General features: G+C 36.9%; 1 protein-coding gene across 3 annotated transcripts in view; it reads left to right on the top strand.

Annotated features, from left to right (window-relative positions):
• The window catches only part of cd276 (CD276 molecule), a 122,064-nt gene that overhangs the window by 20,649 nt on the left and 84,965 nt on the right, over window positions 1-16,450 (top strand). For 2 of the 3 annotated variants that reach the window (XM_048169200.1, XM_048169201.1), the window contains exons 1-2: window positions 9,576-9,990; window positions 15,600-15,896. In XM_048169200.1, coding sequence (XP_048025157.1) covers window positions 9,591-9,990; window positions 15,600-15,896 — 697 coding nt within the window. In that variant the 5' untranslated portion in view covers window positions 9,576-9,590. Of the gene's footprint in view, window positions 1-9,575; window positions 9,991-15,599; window positions 15,897-16,450 lie in introns of those variants that run through there. The other variant, XR_007181688.1, reaches the window with a different exon arrangement.

Genomic DNA, 16,450 nt, shown 5'->3' with positions numbered 1-16,450 from the left:
ATGCTAGCAATGTGTTAAATCATGTTAGAAACATATAAGCAACATGCTAATTCATGCTAACAATGTTCTAAATCATGTTAAAAAAATGCTAGCAACATGTTAATGCATGCTAACCACGTGCTAATTCGTTAACAATTTGTTAAATCATATTAGAAACATATTAGCAACATGCTAATTCATGCTAACAATGTTCTAAATAATGCTAGCAATGTGTTAAATCATGTTAGAAACATATTAGCAAAACATGCTAATTCATGCTAACAATGTTCTAAATCATGTTAAAAACATGCTAGCAACATGCTAATTCATGCTAACCACGTGCTAATTCATGTTAGCAATCTGTTAAATCATGTTATAAACATATTAGCAACATGCTAGTTCATGCTAACAATGTTCTAAATCATGCTAACAATGTGTTAAATCATGTTAGAAACATATTAGCAAAACATGCTAATTAATGCTAACAATGTTCTAAATCATGTTAAAAAAATGCTAGCAACATGCTAATTCATGCTAACCACGTGCTAATTCATGTTAGCAATCTGTTAAATCATGTTAGAAACATATTAGTAACATGTTAATTCATGCTAACAATGTTCTAAATCATGTTAAAAACATGCTAGCAACATGTTAATTCATGCTAACCACATGCTAATTCATGTTAGCAATCTGTTAAATCATGTTAGAAACATATTAGCAACATGCTAATTCATGCTTCCAAAATGTTAAAACATTTTAGCCACATGCAAATTTATGCTAGCAATGTGTTAAATCATGCTATCACTGTGTTAAATAATGCAAAAATGTTAGAAATGTGCTAATTCATAATACCAACATGCTAGCAAAATGTAAAATAATGCTAAATGTTAAATCATGCTAGCAATATGTTAGCAGCATGATAATAATGATAGCAACAAGCTAGTTCATGGTGGCAGTGTGCTAATTCATGCTAGCATCATACTTATTCATGTTACCAACATGCTAAAACGTGCTAGTCACATGTTAATTCACATGATAATTCATGCTAGCAATGTGTTAAATAATGTTAGAAACATGCTAGAAATATGTTAATTCATTCTATCAAAATGCTAAAACATGCTAGCATCATGTTAATACATGCTATCCAAATGCAAAATTATGCGAACAACATGTTAGCAACATGCTAATCATGTTATCAACATGCTAGTTCATGGTAGTTGATAGTTCAACAGTATGTTAAATCATGCTAGAAACATAAGGTGCGTCCCAATTTGCGTACTTATGCACTATTCTATGACGTATTTAAATAGTGCGAGTAGTTTGTTCACACTGAAAATTCCAAAAAGAAACAGTGCACTTTAAATACCCGGATGATTACGGAAATTAACGGATTACTAAATTAACGAAAAAAAAAAGGAATTTTGGAATGTTGGACACTTCATACACTCAACTGTCGCAGCTGTAATTACGTTGTGGAGAGGAAGGGAGGATCGAACTCCATTGTTAAATGACAAAATAACCTTATATAATTCACGCACTACATGGATGAGTGCATAGTGCACAAGTACATAGTGTATAAGTGCGTAGTGTATAGTGCGTCATTTGGGATGCAACTATACTAATTCATGTAAACAACATGCCAAGTCATGCTAGCAACACATTAGCAACATCCAAATAATGCTAACAAACGGAAAACCATGCTAGCAACATGCTAGCTATGTGCTTTTAACTTTCAGACAAGGCTTTGTCAAGCAACATTTGTTTACAAACTTCATCTGGTAATCATTGTTTTTTTTGTTTTTTTTAATGAAATATTGCAGTATGTGTTATAAGCAATATTTTTTAATTCATGTTCTGGTAATCTTGAATCAGAATATCTTCCTCTTGCAGCATCTCTTCTCTTCTCTGATGATGAGGGTGGGGCAACCTGTCACTCACATGAGATCCACCAATAGCAAACCACAACCATCCAATCAATTCCCCACAGACAAAATCAAGCCCCGCCCTACATTTGTTCTTGTTTGAGAAGCGATTCTCTTGGATATACGGAACAATAAGGAAGAAAAGATGAGCGTTTGCCGACTTTAAGTATAAGTAAGCCATTAGGGTTTTTTGAGCCAATCAACTGAGCTGTAAATGTCATGTGACTCATCACTCTGGAGACATGGGAAATGGCATCATGGCAACACTGACTGGCTGGGATGTTAAAGGCAAATATAAGATTTTTTTTTTTTTTCAAATATAAGGAGACAGCTGGAGGAGAGCGGAGGGATGAGTGTGTCCGATACAGTCCGGTCTGTCACTTACCATAAACTCACATCTGATCTGATCCAATCTGAGGCAGTCACACACCGGAGAACTGAATTTACTCTCACTGACTTTGTGAAAGTGAAATATTGTATTTGTGAAGTATTTTTAGATGTCTAGACTAGATCTAAAGTGAATCTAAATGTGAAATCCTCCAGGACTGTCACCATTCACTGCTTCAACAGACCTGTAGGACGGAAGATGAACCAATCAGATCTCTGGAAATGATAATAATCTCTTTAAATGATATTAAATGAACACTTCAGCTTCAGCTCCTGAGGAAACATCATTTTTAATTACATTTTTTTTTTTTTTTTCTGATATATTATTTGTCCACATTCATGTTAAAGTTCAATACTCTTTACTGTCTACTCTTATTATTATTTAATTTTTAATTAATTTTATTTTATAAAAGTTGATTCTAGTAGAATACACTACTGAAGTCTCCTCTGGTCACCAAGGCTGCATTTATTTGATCAAAAATACAGTAAAAATTGTGAAATATTTTTACAATGTAAATCAGCTGTTTTCTATGTGAATATATGTTAAAGTGTAATTTATTCCTGTGATCAAAGCTGAATTTTCAGCATCATTACTCCAGTCTTCAGTGTCACATGATCCTTCAGAAATCATTCTAATATGATGATTTGCTGCTCAACATACATTTATGATTATTATCAATGTTGAAATATTTTTGTGGAAACTGTCATACATTTTATTTATTCCAGTTTATTTAGACATTACCACATTTATTCTCCCTGACAAAGCATTTTTCTAGTGCAAGACTTCACATGCCAACTTCAGTTGATAAACAGCTTCATCCTAAAATGCTATATATAGTCGACAAAGGTATGAAAACAATTAAAAGATTAAAATATGGCAGAAACAGCAGCCGAACACATCGAACGACTGCTTCAATAGCTGCTAACTAAAGCACTGAAAGACCATTGAAAAGCTCCAAATCCTCATTCAAACACTTTAAATGTGAATCTGCTCCGCGTCTGCAGTGAATGCCAGGATTAGGAATTATGTAAGAGTGCTGGAACATTGGAAATACCACAGATGATTGATCTAGGAGAAGGCTTTTAGCGAGAACAGCGGGACGATGTTGGGGTAGGTGTGAGTTTTAGGAGGGAGACGGTGAAATAAACTGGGCTAATTTAAATTTACATCCGCCACTTTGTGCTAATGGTGCCGGGCAACATTTGAGTCACTGAGAGAGAGAGAGAGAGAGAGAGAGAGAGGAAACGGTAAGGAGAGCGAGGAACCTGTGCCACCGCAATCAAATAAAGTCATTAAGGCCCTTATAAATGCCGCCACACATCCCTGCGCTGTTTATTTACAGCTTCTGATGCCCATCCAGCAGCTCACGCTCGCTCTCTAACTTTAGTCCTTCTTTTGACCGAATTTTTTGCACGTATGAAGACACGTCTCTGAACCCGCAGCATTACTGCTGCACACACCGGCCGTGAAGATCACAGATACTGAAGATCAGATCTGCCAGTGAAGCTGGACAGAGTTTAAACACAGACGAGAGAGAAAATAACATGTATATAAACACATTTATACAAAGCATACATACACACGTTTTTGCATTAAACAAATTACCGTGAACAGATGTAATCCAGCAGCATGGTATTAAAGATAATTTGGACTAATTTGTTGTTTAATTATATATAATGATTATAATGACTTCTAATTGGATATGAATCAATGTGAAATGAAATGGACCATCAACCTCTATAGATATTAACATCAGTGACATCTGGGGGTCATATTTAAAATCAAACCAAGATGCTGTTCTTTTCAACTTTCTATTCATCAAAGAATCCTGAAAAATAAAATGTATGACAGTTTACACAAAAATATGAACTTTCAACATTGATAATAATCATAAATGTTTATTGAGCATCAAATCATCATATCAGAATGATTTCTGAAGGATCATGTGACACTGAAGACTGGAGTAATGATGCTGAAAATTCAGCTTTGATCACAGAAATAAATTACACTTTACTATATATTCACATAGAAAACAGCTGATTTACATTGGAATAATATTTCACAATTTTACTGTTTTTACTGTATTTCTGATTAAATAAATGCAGCCTTGGTGAGCAGAAGAGACTTCAGTAGTGTATTGTACTAGAATCAACTTTTATGAAATAAAATAAAAAAATTAAATATAAAAATAAACAAAATAATAATAATAATAATAATAATAATAATAATACAATAAAATAACAATAATGATAATAATAATAATTATTATTATTATTAAAAATAATAAATAAATAAAATAGAGTATCAAGCTTTAAAATTAATGCGGACATATAATATATCAGGAAAAAATGTAATTAAAAAATTATATTTCACAATTATCACTGTATTTTTGATCAAATACTGTATGCTGTTCTATTCTATACTTTTATTAATTCTATTGATAAACAATGAGAAAAAGGTGAATAAAGACAATCAATAAAGTCAATGTTCAGAAATTATTAATTATTATTATTATTATTATGTTTTGAACTATGCTGTAAAGCTGTGTTTTGTGGTGTTTGTTGTCAAATGCAAAAATTTGTGTATTTTTAATTATTAAAACATTCCATTATTTTAAATGATAAAGTTAATAATTGTATTTTATTGACAAAATGTTTTAGTTTGTTTTGTATATATTATTTTTTTGTGATTAGATCAGATTTTTTCAGACATTTTAAGCTGTTGTATGGTCATGTTACAATGTACCCCACCTATGGGGCATGTTGTCACATTTCACTTACATTAAAAAGTATACACTGTATTAATGAAACAAAACCACATAATTGTACTGGACATGTGGGGAAAAATAAATACTCTGAACCCCAAGTGAATTTACACAAACTGAGAAAAGTGTTAACTTTTGCCCCGCTCTCCCCTAAAAACAAAAAAAAATTAAATGGTGTGTGTGTGTGTGTGTGTGTGTGTGTGTGTGTGTGTTTGTGTTCATTATTTTATTAAGCAAATCCTTTAGGTGGCATTTATTTAGCTTGTCATTATTATAGGTTTACAGTTGGCCTTATGTAGAGACATCAGAGCTGTTTTTGTATTGCAAATTGTGAATATTACAAAGTCAGAAACTTTTTACCATTTCATTGTCACTTTTGAAACTTCTTCAGCACACACACACACACACACACGCACACGCACACACACACACACACACACACGCACACACACACACACACACGCACGCACGCACGCACGCACGCACGCACGCACGCACGCACGCACGCACGCACGCACGCACACACACACACACACACACACACACACACACACACACACACACAGCGCTGTCCCCTGTGTGGAAACAGATTGAGGCTGGTTTGAGCGTCATTAATGTTCGTGTGAGCAGCACCGTGAGGACAGACGTGTTCCTGAAGTTTCCATGACGTCAGCGCTGCTCTCCCTCTGCCGTCCCGCCACACGCTGATCCTGGCCGGGACACGGGCGCTTTAAATGTGCCATCACAGAAATAACACATGGGACGTATGGACTGTCATTTGAGGGCATTTCGGTCCCGCATTGGCTGAACAGCATGATTTGTTCATATAGTGTTTTGACTCGGTGACGTTCTCATGCGTCAGTGTTGGTCAGGCTGTCGATGTGTTTCTCAGCTGTCCAGGGCCTGTTTCTGACGGCAGAAAGAGTGATTGTGTGCCTGTGTGAGTAAAGATGGACATTTTTTAGGACTTTCCTTTTTTCCGCTCGGATGCATCAGTTATCAAACCCTCTTACAGAAGCAGATGGAATAACAGCTCAGACAAATATTAATCCAGCATCATCTCCCACAAAAACAAAAATATATATCGCATCCATAAATGAAAACAAAACATGTAGTCATTAATCCATTCCCTCCCTCTCTCCCTCCCTCTCTCTCCTGTCTTGTTTGGATGTAACGCGCTCCTGTTAGTTTAGATGGAGAACTGACTGACTGATTAGGAAAGTCAAATCCTTGTTCACATGGAAATCTTAATGTTTATTTTCTTCGACACTCAATCATGACGAAAACATCAGAGTGTCAATATTAGTTTGTGTGTGTGAGAGTGAAAGACTTGGAGTGCTCCTCAACCTTAAAGGGGATACTACTGTATTCATTCATTCATTCATTCATTCATCAATCCCTCATTCCTCCATCCATCCACCCATTCATTCATTCATTCATTCATTCATTCATTCCTCCCTCCCTCCATCATCCCTCCATTCATCCCTCTCCCCTCCATCCATCCATCCATCTATCCATCCATCCATTCATCCCTCCATCCATCCATTTATACCTCCATCCATCCATCATCCCTCCACCCATCCCTCCATCCACCCATTAATTCATTCATTCATTCATTCATTCATTCATTCATTCATTCATTTATCTCTCCATCCATTTATCTCTTAATCCATCCCTCCATTCATCCATCCATCCATCCATCCATCCATCATCACTCCATTCATCCATCTATCAATCCATCCATCATCCCTCCATTTATCCCTCCATCCATCCATCCATCCATCCATCCATCCATCATCCCTCCATTCCTTCATCCATCCATCCATCCATCCATCCATCCATCATCCCTCCATTCATCCATCCATCCATCCATTTATACCTCCATCCATCCATCCATCTATCCATCATCCCTCCATTCATCCACCCATTCATTCATTCATTCATTCATTCATTCATTCATTCATTCCCCAATCCATACATCCCTCCATCCATCCATCCCTCCATCATTCCCCAATCCATTTATCCCTCCATTCCTCCATCCATCCATCCATTCATCCCTCCATTCATTTATTCATCCATCCATCATCCCTCCATTTATATCTCCATCCATCCATCCCTCCATTCATCCATCCATCCCTCCATTCATCCCTCCATTCATTTATTTATCCATCCGTCCATCATCCCTCCATTCATCCATCCATCAATCCATTCATCCCTCCATCCACCCATCCCTCCATCCACCCATTCATTCATTCATTCATTCCTCCCTCCATTCATCCCTCCATTCATCCCTCCATTCATTTATCTCTCCATCCATTTATCTCTTAATCCATCCCTCCATTCATCCATCCATCCATCCATCCATCATCACTCCATTCATCCATCTATCAATCCATCCATCAACCCTCCATTTATCCCTCCATCCATCCATCCATCCATCCATCCATCCATCCATCCATCCATCATCCCTCCATTCCTTCATCCATCCATCCATCCATCATCCCTCCATTCATCCATCCATCCATCCATCCATTTATACCTCCATCCATCCATCCATCTATCCATCATCCCTCCATCCACCCATGCATTCATTCATTCATTCATTCATTCATTCATTCATTCATTCCCCAATCCATACATTCCTCCATCCATCCATCCCTCCATCATTCCCCAATCCATTTATCCCTCCATTCCTCCATCCATCCATCCATCCATTCATCCCTCCATTCATTTATTCATCCATCCATCATCCCTCCATTTATATCTCCATCCATCCATCCATCCCTCCATTCATCCATCCATCCCTCCATTCATCCCTCCATCCATTTATTCATCCATCCGTCCATCATCCCTCCATTCATCCATCCATCAGTCCATCCCTCCATTCATCCTTCCATCCATCCATCCATTTATACCTCCATTCATCCATCCATTCATCCCTCCATTCATTTATTCATCCATCCATCATCCCTCCATTTATATCTCCATCCATCCATCCATCCCTCCATTCATCCATCCATCCCTCCATCCATTTATTCATCCATCCGTCCATCATCCCTCCATTCATCCATCCATCAATCCATCCCTCCATTCATCCCTCCATCCATCCATCCATTTATACCTCCACCCATCCCTCCATTCATCCACCCACCCATCCATCCCTTCCTCCACCCATCCATCCCTCCATTCATCCATCCCTCCATCCATCCATCCATCCATCCATCCATCCATCCATCTATCCATGATCCCTCCATTCATCCCTCCATCCACCCATGCATTCATTCATTCATTCCCCAATCCATACATCCCTCCATCCATCCCTCCATCATTCCCCAATCCATTTATCCCTCCATTCCTCCATCCATCCATCCATCCATCCATCCATCCATTCATCCATCCATCATCCCTCCATTCATCCATCCATCAATCCATCCCTCCATTCATCCCTCCATCCACCCATGCATTCATTCATTCATCAATTCATTCATTCATTCATTCATTCATTCATTCCCCAATCCATACATTCCTCCATCCATCCATCCCTCCATCATTCCCCAATCCATTTATCCCTCCATTCCTCCATCCATCCATCCATCCATCCATCCATCCATTCATCCCTCCATTCATTTATTCATCCGTCCATCATCCCTCCATTCATCCATCCATCAATCCATCCCTCCATTCATCCCTCCATCCATCCATCCATTTATACCTCCACCCATCCCTCCATTCATCCACCCACCCATCCATCCCTCCATCCACCCATCCATCCCTCCATTCATCCATCCCTCCATCCATCCATCCATCCATCCATCCATCCATCTATCCATGATCCCTCCATTCATCCCTCCATCCACCCATGCATTCATTCATTCATTTATTCATCCATCCATCCATCATCCCTCCATTTATATCTCCATCCATCCCTCCATCCCTCCATTCATCCATCCATCCCTCCATTCATCCCTCCATCCATTTATTCATCCATCCGTCCATCATCCCTCCATTCATCCATCCATCAATCCATCCCTCCATTCATCCTTCCATCCATCCATCCATCCATCCATTTATACCTCCACCCATCCCTCCATTCATCCACCCACCCATCCATCCCTCCATCCACCCATCCATCCCTCCATTCATCCATCCCTCCATCCATCCATCCATTTATACCTCCACCCATCCCTCCATTCATCCATCCATCCATCCATTTATACCTCCACCCATCCCTCCATTCATCCACCCATCCATCCATCCATCCCTCCTATGTATATATACATATATATATGTGTGTGTGTGTGTGTGTATCCAGATCATTTTCCGCCCAATTATATATTTATTTTCTGCTTTTCTTTTTAATATGTTGTGATTAGAGAAATATGGTTATTGCCTAACCAGACAAACCTTGACATTTTGTTTTTTTGCAGCCCAGTTTCAATACAAGCTGTTTTTGGTCACGGGAGGAAGTTCTGAGTTCTGAAATGTACAATATGTCTTCATTATTCATCAAGCTCTCTTATCTGAGATCAGTGAACATATGATTCCTCATGCTGTGACTCTTTCTCTCTCTCTCTGTGTCTCTTCTGCAGCTCTAAATGTCCGTGTCCCAGAATCCCCTGTGGTGGCTCTGTTTGGGATGGACACAGTCCTCAACTGCTCTTTCTCAGGGGCCGCAGAGTTTAACCTGTCTGACCTGAGTGTGTTCTGGCAGCTCTCAGACACGAAGCGCATCGTGCACAGTTATTCGCAGAGCCGGGATCAGCTGATCGACCAAGACGACAGATTCGTCAACCGCACCAGCCTGTATCCAGATCAGCTGATGGCCGGCAACGTCTCGCTCCTGCTGAAGAAAGTGCGCGTCGCGGACGAGGGAAGTTACATGTGTTTCGTCAAAGTGCAGACGTACAGCAGCGGAGCCATGCTGATGCAAGTGGCAGGTAACCAATCAGAGAGCCGGGCCATAGGTCACACGGTACATGTAGCTCTCCTATGGACAGTGAATGTTGGGAATGACGTACAAGCTTAATTAATTCATTAATTGTTGTCCATTTGTGGCGATTACCACTGAACATCCCACTTACAGTAACTCATATTTAGTTCATAACTCATGAAACTATAAAACAGAATAATTTTGTTGGCGGGTGGTTATGTGTTTTAGATGTAATAATAAGCCTAAATTAAATCTTTTTAATTCAATAATTATGTCTTCAGAAGACTTTTATTAATCCACTTGATTTATATGGATTATGTTTACTTGCGTATTATGAACGGACTTTCACTGAAGGAAAAGAAATCACTCAGATTCTATTAAAAATGTCTTCATTTGGGTTTCGAAGATGAATGAAAGTCTTATGGATTTGTAAAAACATTGTGTGAGTAACTGATGTCTAAATTTATGTTTGTGACAGGGTTATTATAACTTATAAATTTTCAATCAACCTTGGGTTGTTTTTAACCCAGCATTTATACAGTAAACTAATAGTATCTCAAGTTATACTAAAATAATGCTGATTTGTGGTATTAACCTTTCAAAGACACATTTTCTCTGAGAGGGTTTTATTGAAAATAAGCACAACACACTAATTAACACACCAAAAAAATCAAATGTGCTAATTAATGTGCAAAAAAAACCCCCAAAAAACCCAAATCTAAATCTAGTTACCCTCAATCACTAATCAACTGGTCGTTTGTTGGTGAAATTTTAGTGCAAGTGCCTCATTTTTTCAATAAACTGATTTTCTGATGATTGACATCATGCCACTAACACCATCAATAGAGCTTAACTTGCGTTACTTTAATCTAGAAAATCGACTGTCTGCAAAATCTACTGCCTCCATATATTCCATATCATCCATGTGAGACTGCAGTCAGATATTTGAAAGCTGAAATGTCATTGCTGGCGGCCTCTGCGAACGGATACTAGATACCAAAGCACTGCTGTTATGAGCATTATTATGTACTGTATACTTTATCGTAATGTGTGTTATTATGCACCCTACGTCACTTATGGATATCGCAGGCGTGTTGGGTGATTGATATCTTTGCACATCTTGATTATTATTGGTCATAAAATGCTTAGTGCTTTTGCAAAGGCCCAATAATGACCACGATCATTTATATGCGATTCTCACAATGACCCTGATCAATATACAGTCGTATCGATTGTTAGGATTTCATGTGATTGATGGTACGCTGCAGTCCCCAGGGAACGTGCTCGACTGTAGCCGCCTATATGTGTTATTATTTTTATGGCTGAGTGCACTCAGACTTACCGGGGTACATCATTATTTATGATCTATAGATGGCATTTTCCCATTCTCTGCTCTCTTCCTCTCAGTCTCTCTCGCCTTTCTCTTTCGATGCCTTGAATTAAGTAATATTAATGCTCTGAGATGTACCGCTTCTGTCTGCTTCTGTACGTCTAATGAAGATTAAACAAAAGCAATCCTGTCTTTTTCAGTGTTGAACATTATAATCTTTACTATTTATTAGCAGTATTATTTTGAGCTCACATAAGGCTGCAGCCGTTTCTTCTTCAGGAGATTTTCAATTAGCACCACAAGAATGTGTCATCTGCAATTATTATATTCTCATGAATGGGTTTATATGACACTTAAAGGCTTAGTTGATCTCAAATGATCATTTACTCACCCTCATGTTGTTCTAAAATGGTTTCTTCCAAAAGAAAATATATTTTGAAGAATGTTATAGAAGCTGAAACAACCTTTATTGTCATATAGATAAGAGTAAGACATCATTTAAAACTGTAAAGCTATTTTTGTGCACATTCAAAACAACAAAACATTTTGCTTTCGTAAAATAAAGAAAACAAACGGGATGCGCTTTCTTCCATCTCGCTCTCCGTGAACTTCTTTCTGGAGCACGTCACAAAATGAACCAATTGTTCTACAGACATAAGAAATATGTCTATAAAAACCTTTAAGTGTCTAATTTTTGCTTATTTGTTGTTAAATACATTATATATACAAATGCAGCGCTGCTGTTTACAGGGGTAACCGCTGTATTTCTGCTGAGTGAATTTTCATTCAATCTTTTTTGTTCAGACCAATTTGAAAAATGTATATAAATAAATTAATAACAATTAATATAGTTAATTATATACTTTTTGCTTATTTGTTGTTAAATGCATTATATATGTCACTGTGGAATAAAAGTTGCAGCACACTTTAGATGATAAAAGAAACTTAACTTATTTTGTTGTTTTTTTACTTAATCATATGTAATATATTAATAAAAATATTGAAAATGAAAGATTATGGTAATTATAAAAATTAAAATAAAATTGACCCATATGATTTACGTTGATTTCTGTGATATACAGTACTGGTCAAAAGTTTGAACACATTATTATTTTTAATATTTTTGAAAGAAGTCTCTTCTGCTTATCAAGGCTGCATTTATTTGAGCAAAAATACAGAAAAAAAACAGTTATATTGTGAAATATTATTACAATTTAAAATATTGGTTTTCTATTTTAATATACTTTAAAATATAATTTATTCCTGTGATCAAAGCTGAATTTTCAGCATCATTACTCCAGTCTTCAGTGTCACATGATCCTTCAGAAATCATTCTAATATGCTGATTTATTATCAATGTTGAAAACATCTGTGCTGCTTAATATTTATAACCTGTGATACTTTTTTTTCAGGATTCTTTGATGAATAAAACATTAAAAAAAGAACAGCATTTATTTTAAGATTTATTTATATTATTTTTTTTTTTTTTTTCAGCAAGGATGTGTAAAATTGATCAAAAGTGATAGTAAAGACTAATATTGTTTCTATTTTGAATAAATGCTGTTCTTTTTAACTTTTTATTCATCAATAAATCCTGAAAAAAGTATCACAGGTTCCAAAAAAATATTGATAACATTGATAATAAATCATCATATTAGAATGATTTCTGAAGGATCATGTGACACTGAAGACTGGAGTAATGATGCTGAAAATTCAGCTTTGATCACAGGAATAAATTACAGTTTAAAGTATATTAAAATAGAAAACCATTATTTTAGATTGTAATAATATTTCACAATATTACAGTTTTTTCTGTATTTTTGATCAAATAAATGCAGCCTTGATAAGCATAAGAGACTTCTTTCAAAAACATTAATGATAGTAATGTGTCCAAACGTTTGACCGGTACTTCTTTACACGCAACCAGATTATGACTCCTCTGCTTTGAAATCATACATTTGATGGCGATTCAATTTCCCTTATTTGGATAGCAAAATGTGATTGAAATTTAAGCTGCACAACTACTGCGATTTGTCTTGAATAATTGTGATTAGAACGAAAAACCACAATCAGATGATTAATCAATAATCGTGACAATTTGCACTTAGTTTGAAGAAGAACAGCAAAATCTGTATGAAATCCAATTAAACAAAGAAACAAAAGACTGATTCACTGAATTTTAAAGCTGCTGTTAGTCTCAGCCTCTGTGTTCGGTCTCATCTTCAGTCAAACGGACAGCAGCGAGAGGTTAAAGCCTGGTTGGCATCACTGCCCCCTTTTTGGTGACCCCACATCCTTCTGATTGCTTTTTCTCCCATCGTCCCAACGTCCAACTTTTTTGTTTGCCGAATTATGATTGGCTCTGGGAATAAGGCCGCCTCCAGCTCCCTCCATGTATCTGCTCAAGGGATGGTAGTGCAATAATTTCTTCATCTGCCAACGAAGTACTAACCCCCAACAAAAACACTTTACGACCGGCCGATTTCCCAGAAGCCCTCCCCAGCTGTGGTTCCGCTACCCTGTTGAGGGAGAGAGGCTTCTCTCGTAGATGAGCGTCTGATGTTGAGCCATGTGTGTTTTATGCTAAGCTCCTAGAATGTAATTAACAATTTAATGGGAATCATGTCAAGCCGGTCCCAAGGTGGAGCGCAGCGGTAGATCGTTCAGCTTAATGCTAAGCGCCCCCATTCGGTTACAGTAGTTTTCCAGAACTGCCAGTGTCAGCAGTTTCTTGCTGGTTTATGTTATCATACTGCAATCTCACTGTTCTGACACTGTAATTATGGAATTTGAGTGATTCATGTGAAGCTGAGCAGTTTGTATAAATGTATCTCTGTGGGACTGTCTTCAGAAAAGTTTTGATTGCATTTTAATTTCATCCATCTCTGTATAATGCCTAATACAGTGGTGTTTATTAGTGCAGCACTGCTGTTTACAGGGGTAACCGCTGTATTTCTGCTGAGTGAATTTTCATTCAGCCACTTTTATTCAGACCAATACATACAGTACAGTACAGTCCAAAAGTTTGGAACCACTAAGATTTTTAATGTTTTTAAAAGAAGTTTCGTCTGCTCACCAAGGCTACATTTATTTAATTAAAAATACAGTAAAAAACAGTAATATTGTGAAATATTATTACACTTTAAAATAACTGTGTACTATTTAAATATATTTGACAAAGTAATTTATTCCTGTGATCAAAGCTGAATTTTCAGCATCGTTACTCCAGTCTTCAGTGTCACATGATCCTTCAGAAATCATTCTAATATGCTGATCTGCTGCTCAAGAAACATTTATGATTATTTTCAATGTTGAAAACAGTTGTGAACTTTTTTTTTCAGGATTCCTTGATGAATAGAAAGTTCAAAAGAACAGCATTTATCTGAAATACAAAGCTTCTGTAGCATTATACACTACCGTTCAAAAGTTTGGGGTCATTAAGAATTTTTATTTTTATTTTTTTGAAAAGAAATTAAAGAAATGAATACTTTTATTCAGCAAGGATGCATTAAATCAATCAAAAGTAGCAGTAAAGACATTTATAATGTTACAAAAGATTAGATTTCAGATAAACACTGTTCTTTTGAACTTTCTATTCATCAAATAATCCTGAAAAAAAATATTGTACACAAATATTTTGTACAATTGTACACATTAAATGTTTCTTGAGCAGCAGATCATCATATTAGAATGATTTCTGAAGGATCATGTGACACTGAAGACTGGAGTAATGATGCTGAAAATTCAGCTTTGCATCACAGGAATAAATTACTTTGTGAAATATATTCAAATAGAAAACAGTTATTTTAAATTGTAATAATATTTCACAATATTACTGTTTTTTACTGTATTTTTAATTAAATAAATGTAGCCTTGGTGAGCAGATGAAACTTCTTTTAAAAACATTAAAAATCTTAGTGGTTCCAAACTTTTGGACTGTACTGTATGTATATATATATATATATATATATATATATATATATATATATATATATATATATATATATATATATACACTATTTAGGTTTAATTTATTTTTATTTAAGGTTTACTTTTAATTCCATTTGACTTTTTAGTTATTTCAAGTTAGTCATTTTATTTAACATGTCTTAAAACATACATTTTTAATTGCCATGTCTAATTTTCATTTAGTTTTACTTTATTTCAATAATCAAGAATGTTTTTAATAGTTTTAGTTAACGGTATTAACCCTGCTCCAGACCACTGGTCCAGCGTCTGCAGCTATACGTCACACACACTAACTAGTCCTCTCTCGCTCTCTCCAGCTCCGTTCTCCAAACCCCTGGTCACCTGGGGCACAGAGTCGAACCTGAAGCCCGGCGACGTGGTCGCCCTCACCTGTGTGGCGTACGGCGGTTATCCCGAGGCGCAGGTGCTGTGGCAGGACGGCGCGGGACGCAACCTGACGGACAACGTTACCATCTCGCAGGTAGCCAACGAGGAGGGTCTCTTCAGTGTGAAGAGTGTCCTGACCGTCACTCTGGAGCCCAACAGCACCTACAACTGCCGACTGACCAATCCACTGCTCGGAGAGGAAGGACAAGCTTCAGTTACCATCACGGGTGAGTCACTGACCGAACCAAAAGATCATTTTCACATGCAGTACAGAAATGTATCATGTGTAGTCATTTTATTCTTATATATGGTATTCTTACATATGACACTATGGAAAAGTGCAGCTTGGACATGCTGCTAAATATCTTCTTTTGTGTTCCATGTAAAGGAAAAGGTCATATGGGTCATATATTAATATATATACAGAAAAACCTTGGCGTCGTCAGCGTTAATCTCAGCAGCTGCGCGCAAAAAAAGGCCGAACGTGGATCATCCTGACTACGATAGCCTTACAACTTGTTAGTAAACAAGCGTCAGAATCCGTGTGCGAGCCGAGTGATCATGCCGACCTTGTTTGATATGAAAATGCATTTGCATTTGTTTACAACAGCTGCTGTATGCTCAACAACTTTAGTAATTAATATTGACCTAGCTGAGATAGATGCAGTTTGCTTGCTTGTTTTTCTATTGCAAACAACTGTGAACCAGGATTCACTTTGAAACAAAATGCTCAGGCACAGATGAATTTCTGGAGTGATGGTAACTTTATTCAACCATTATA

The sequence above is a fragment of the Megalobrama amblycephala genome, linkage group LG19 (genome assembly GCF_018812025.1).
Source record: "Megalobrama amblycephala isolate DHTTF-2021 linkage group LG19, ASM1881202v1, whole genome shotgun sequence".
NCBI lineage: Eukaryota > Metazoa > Chordata > Actinopteri > Cypriniformes > Xenocyprididae > Megalobrama > Megalobrama amblycephala.
This window is presented reverse-complemented; position numbering and strand designations above follow the sequence as displayed.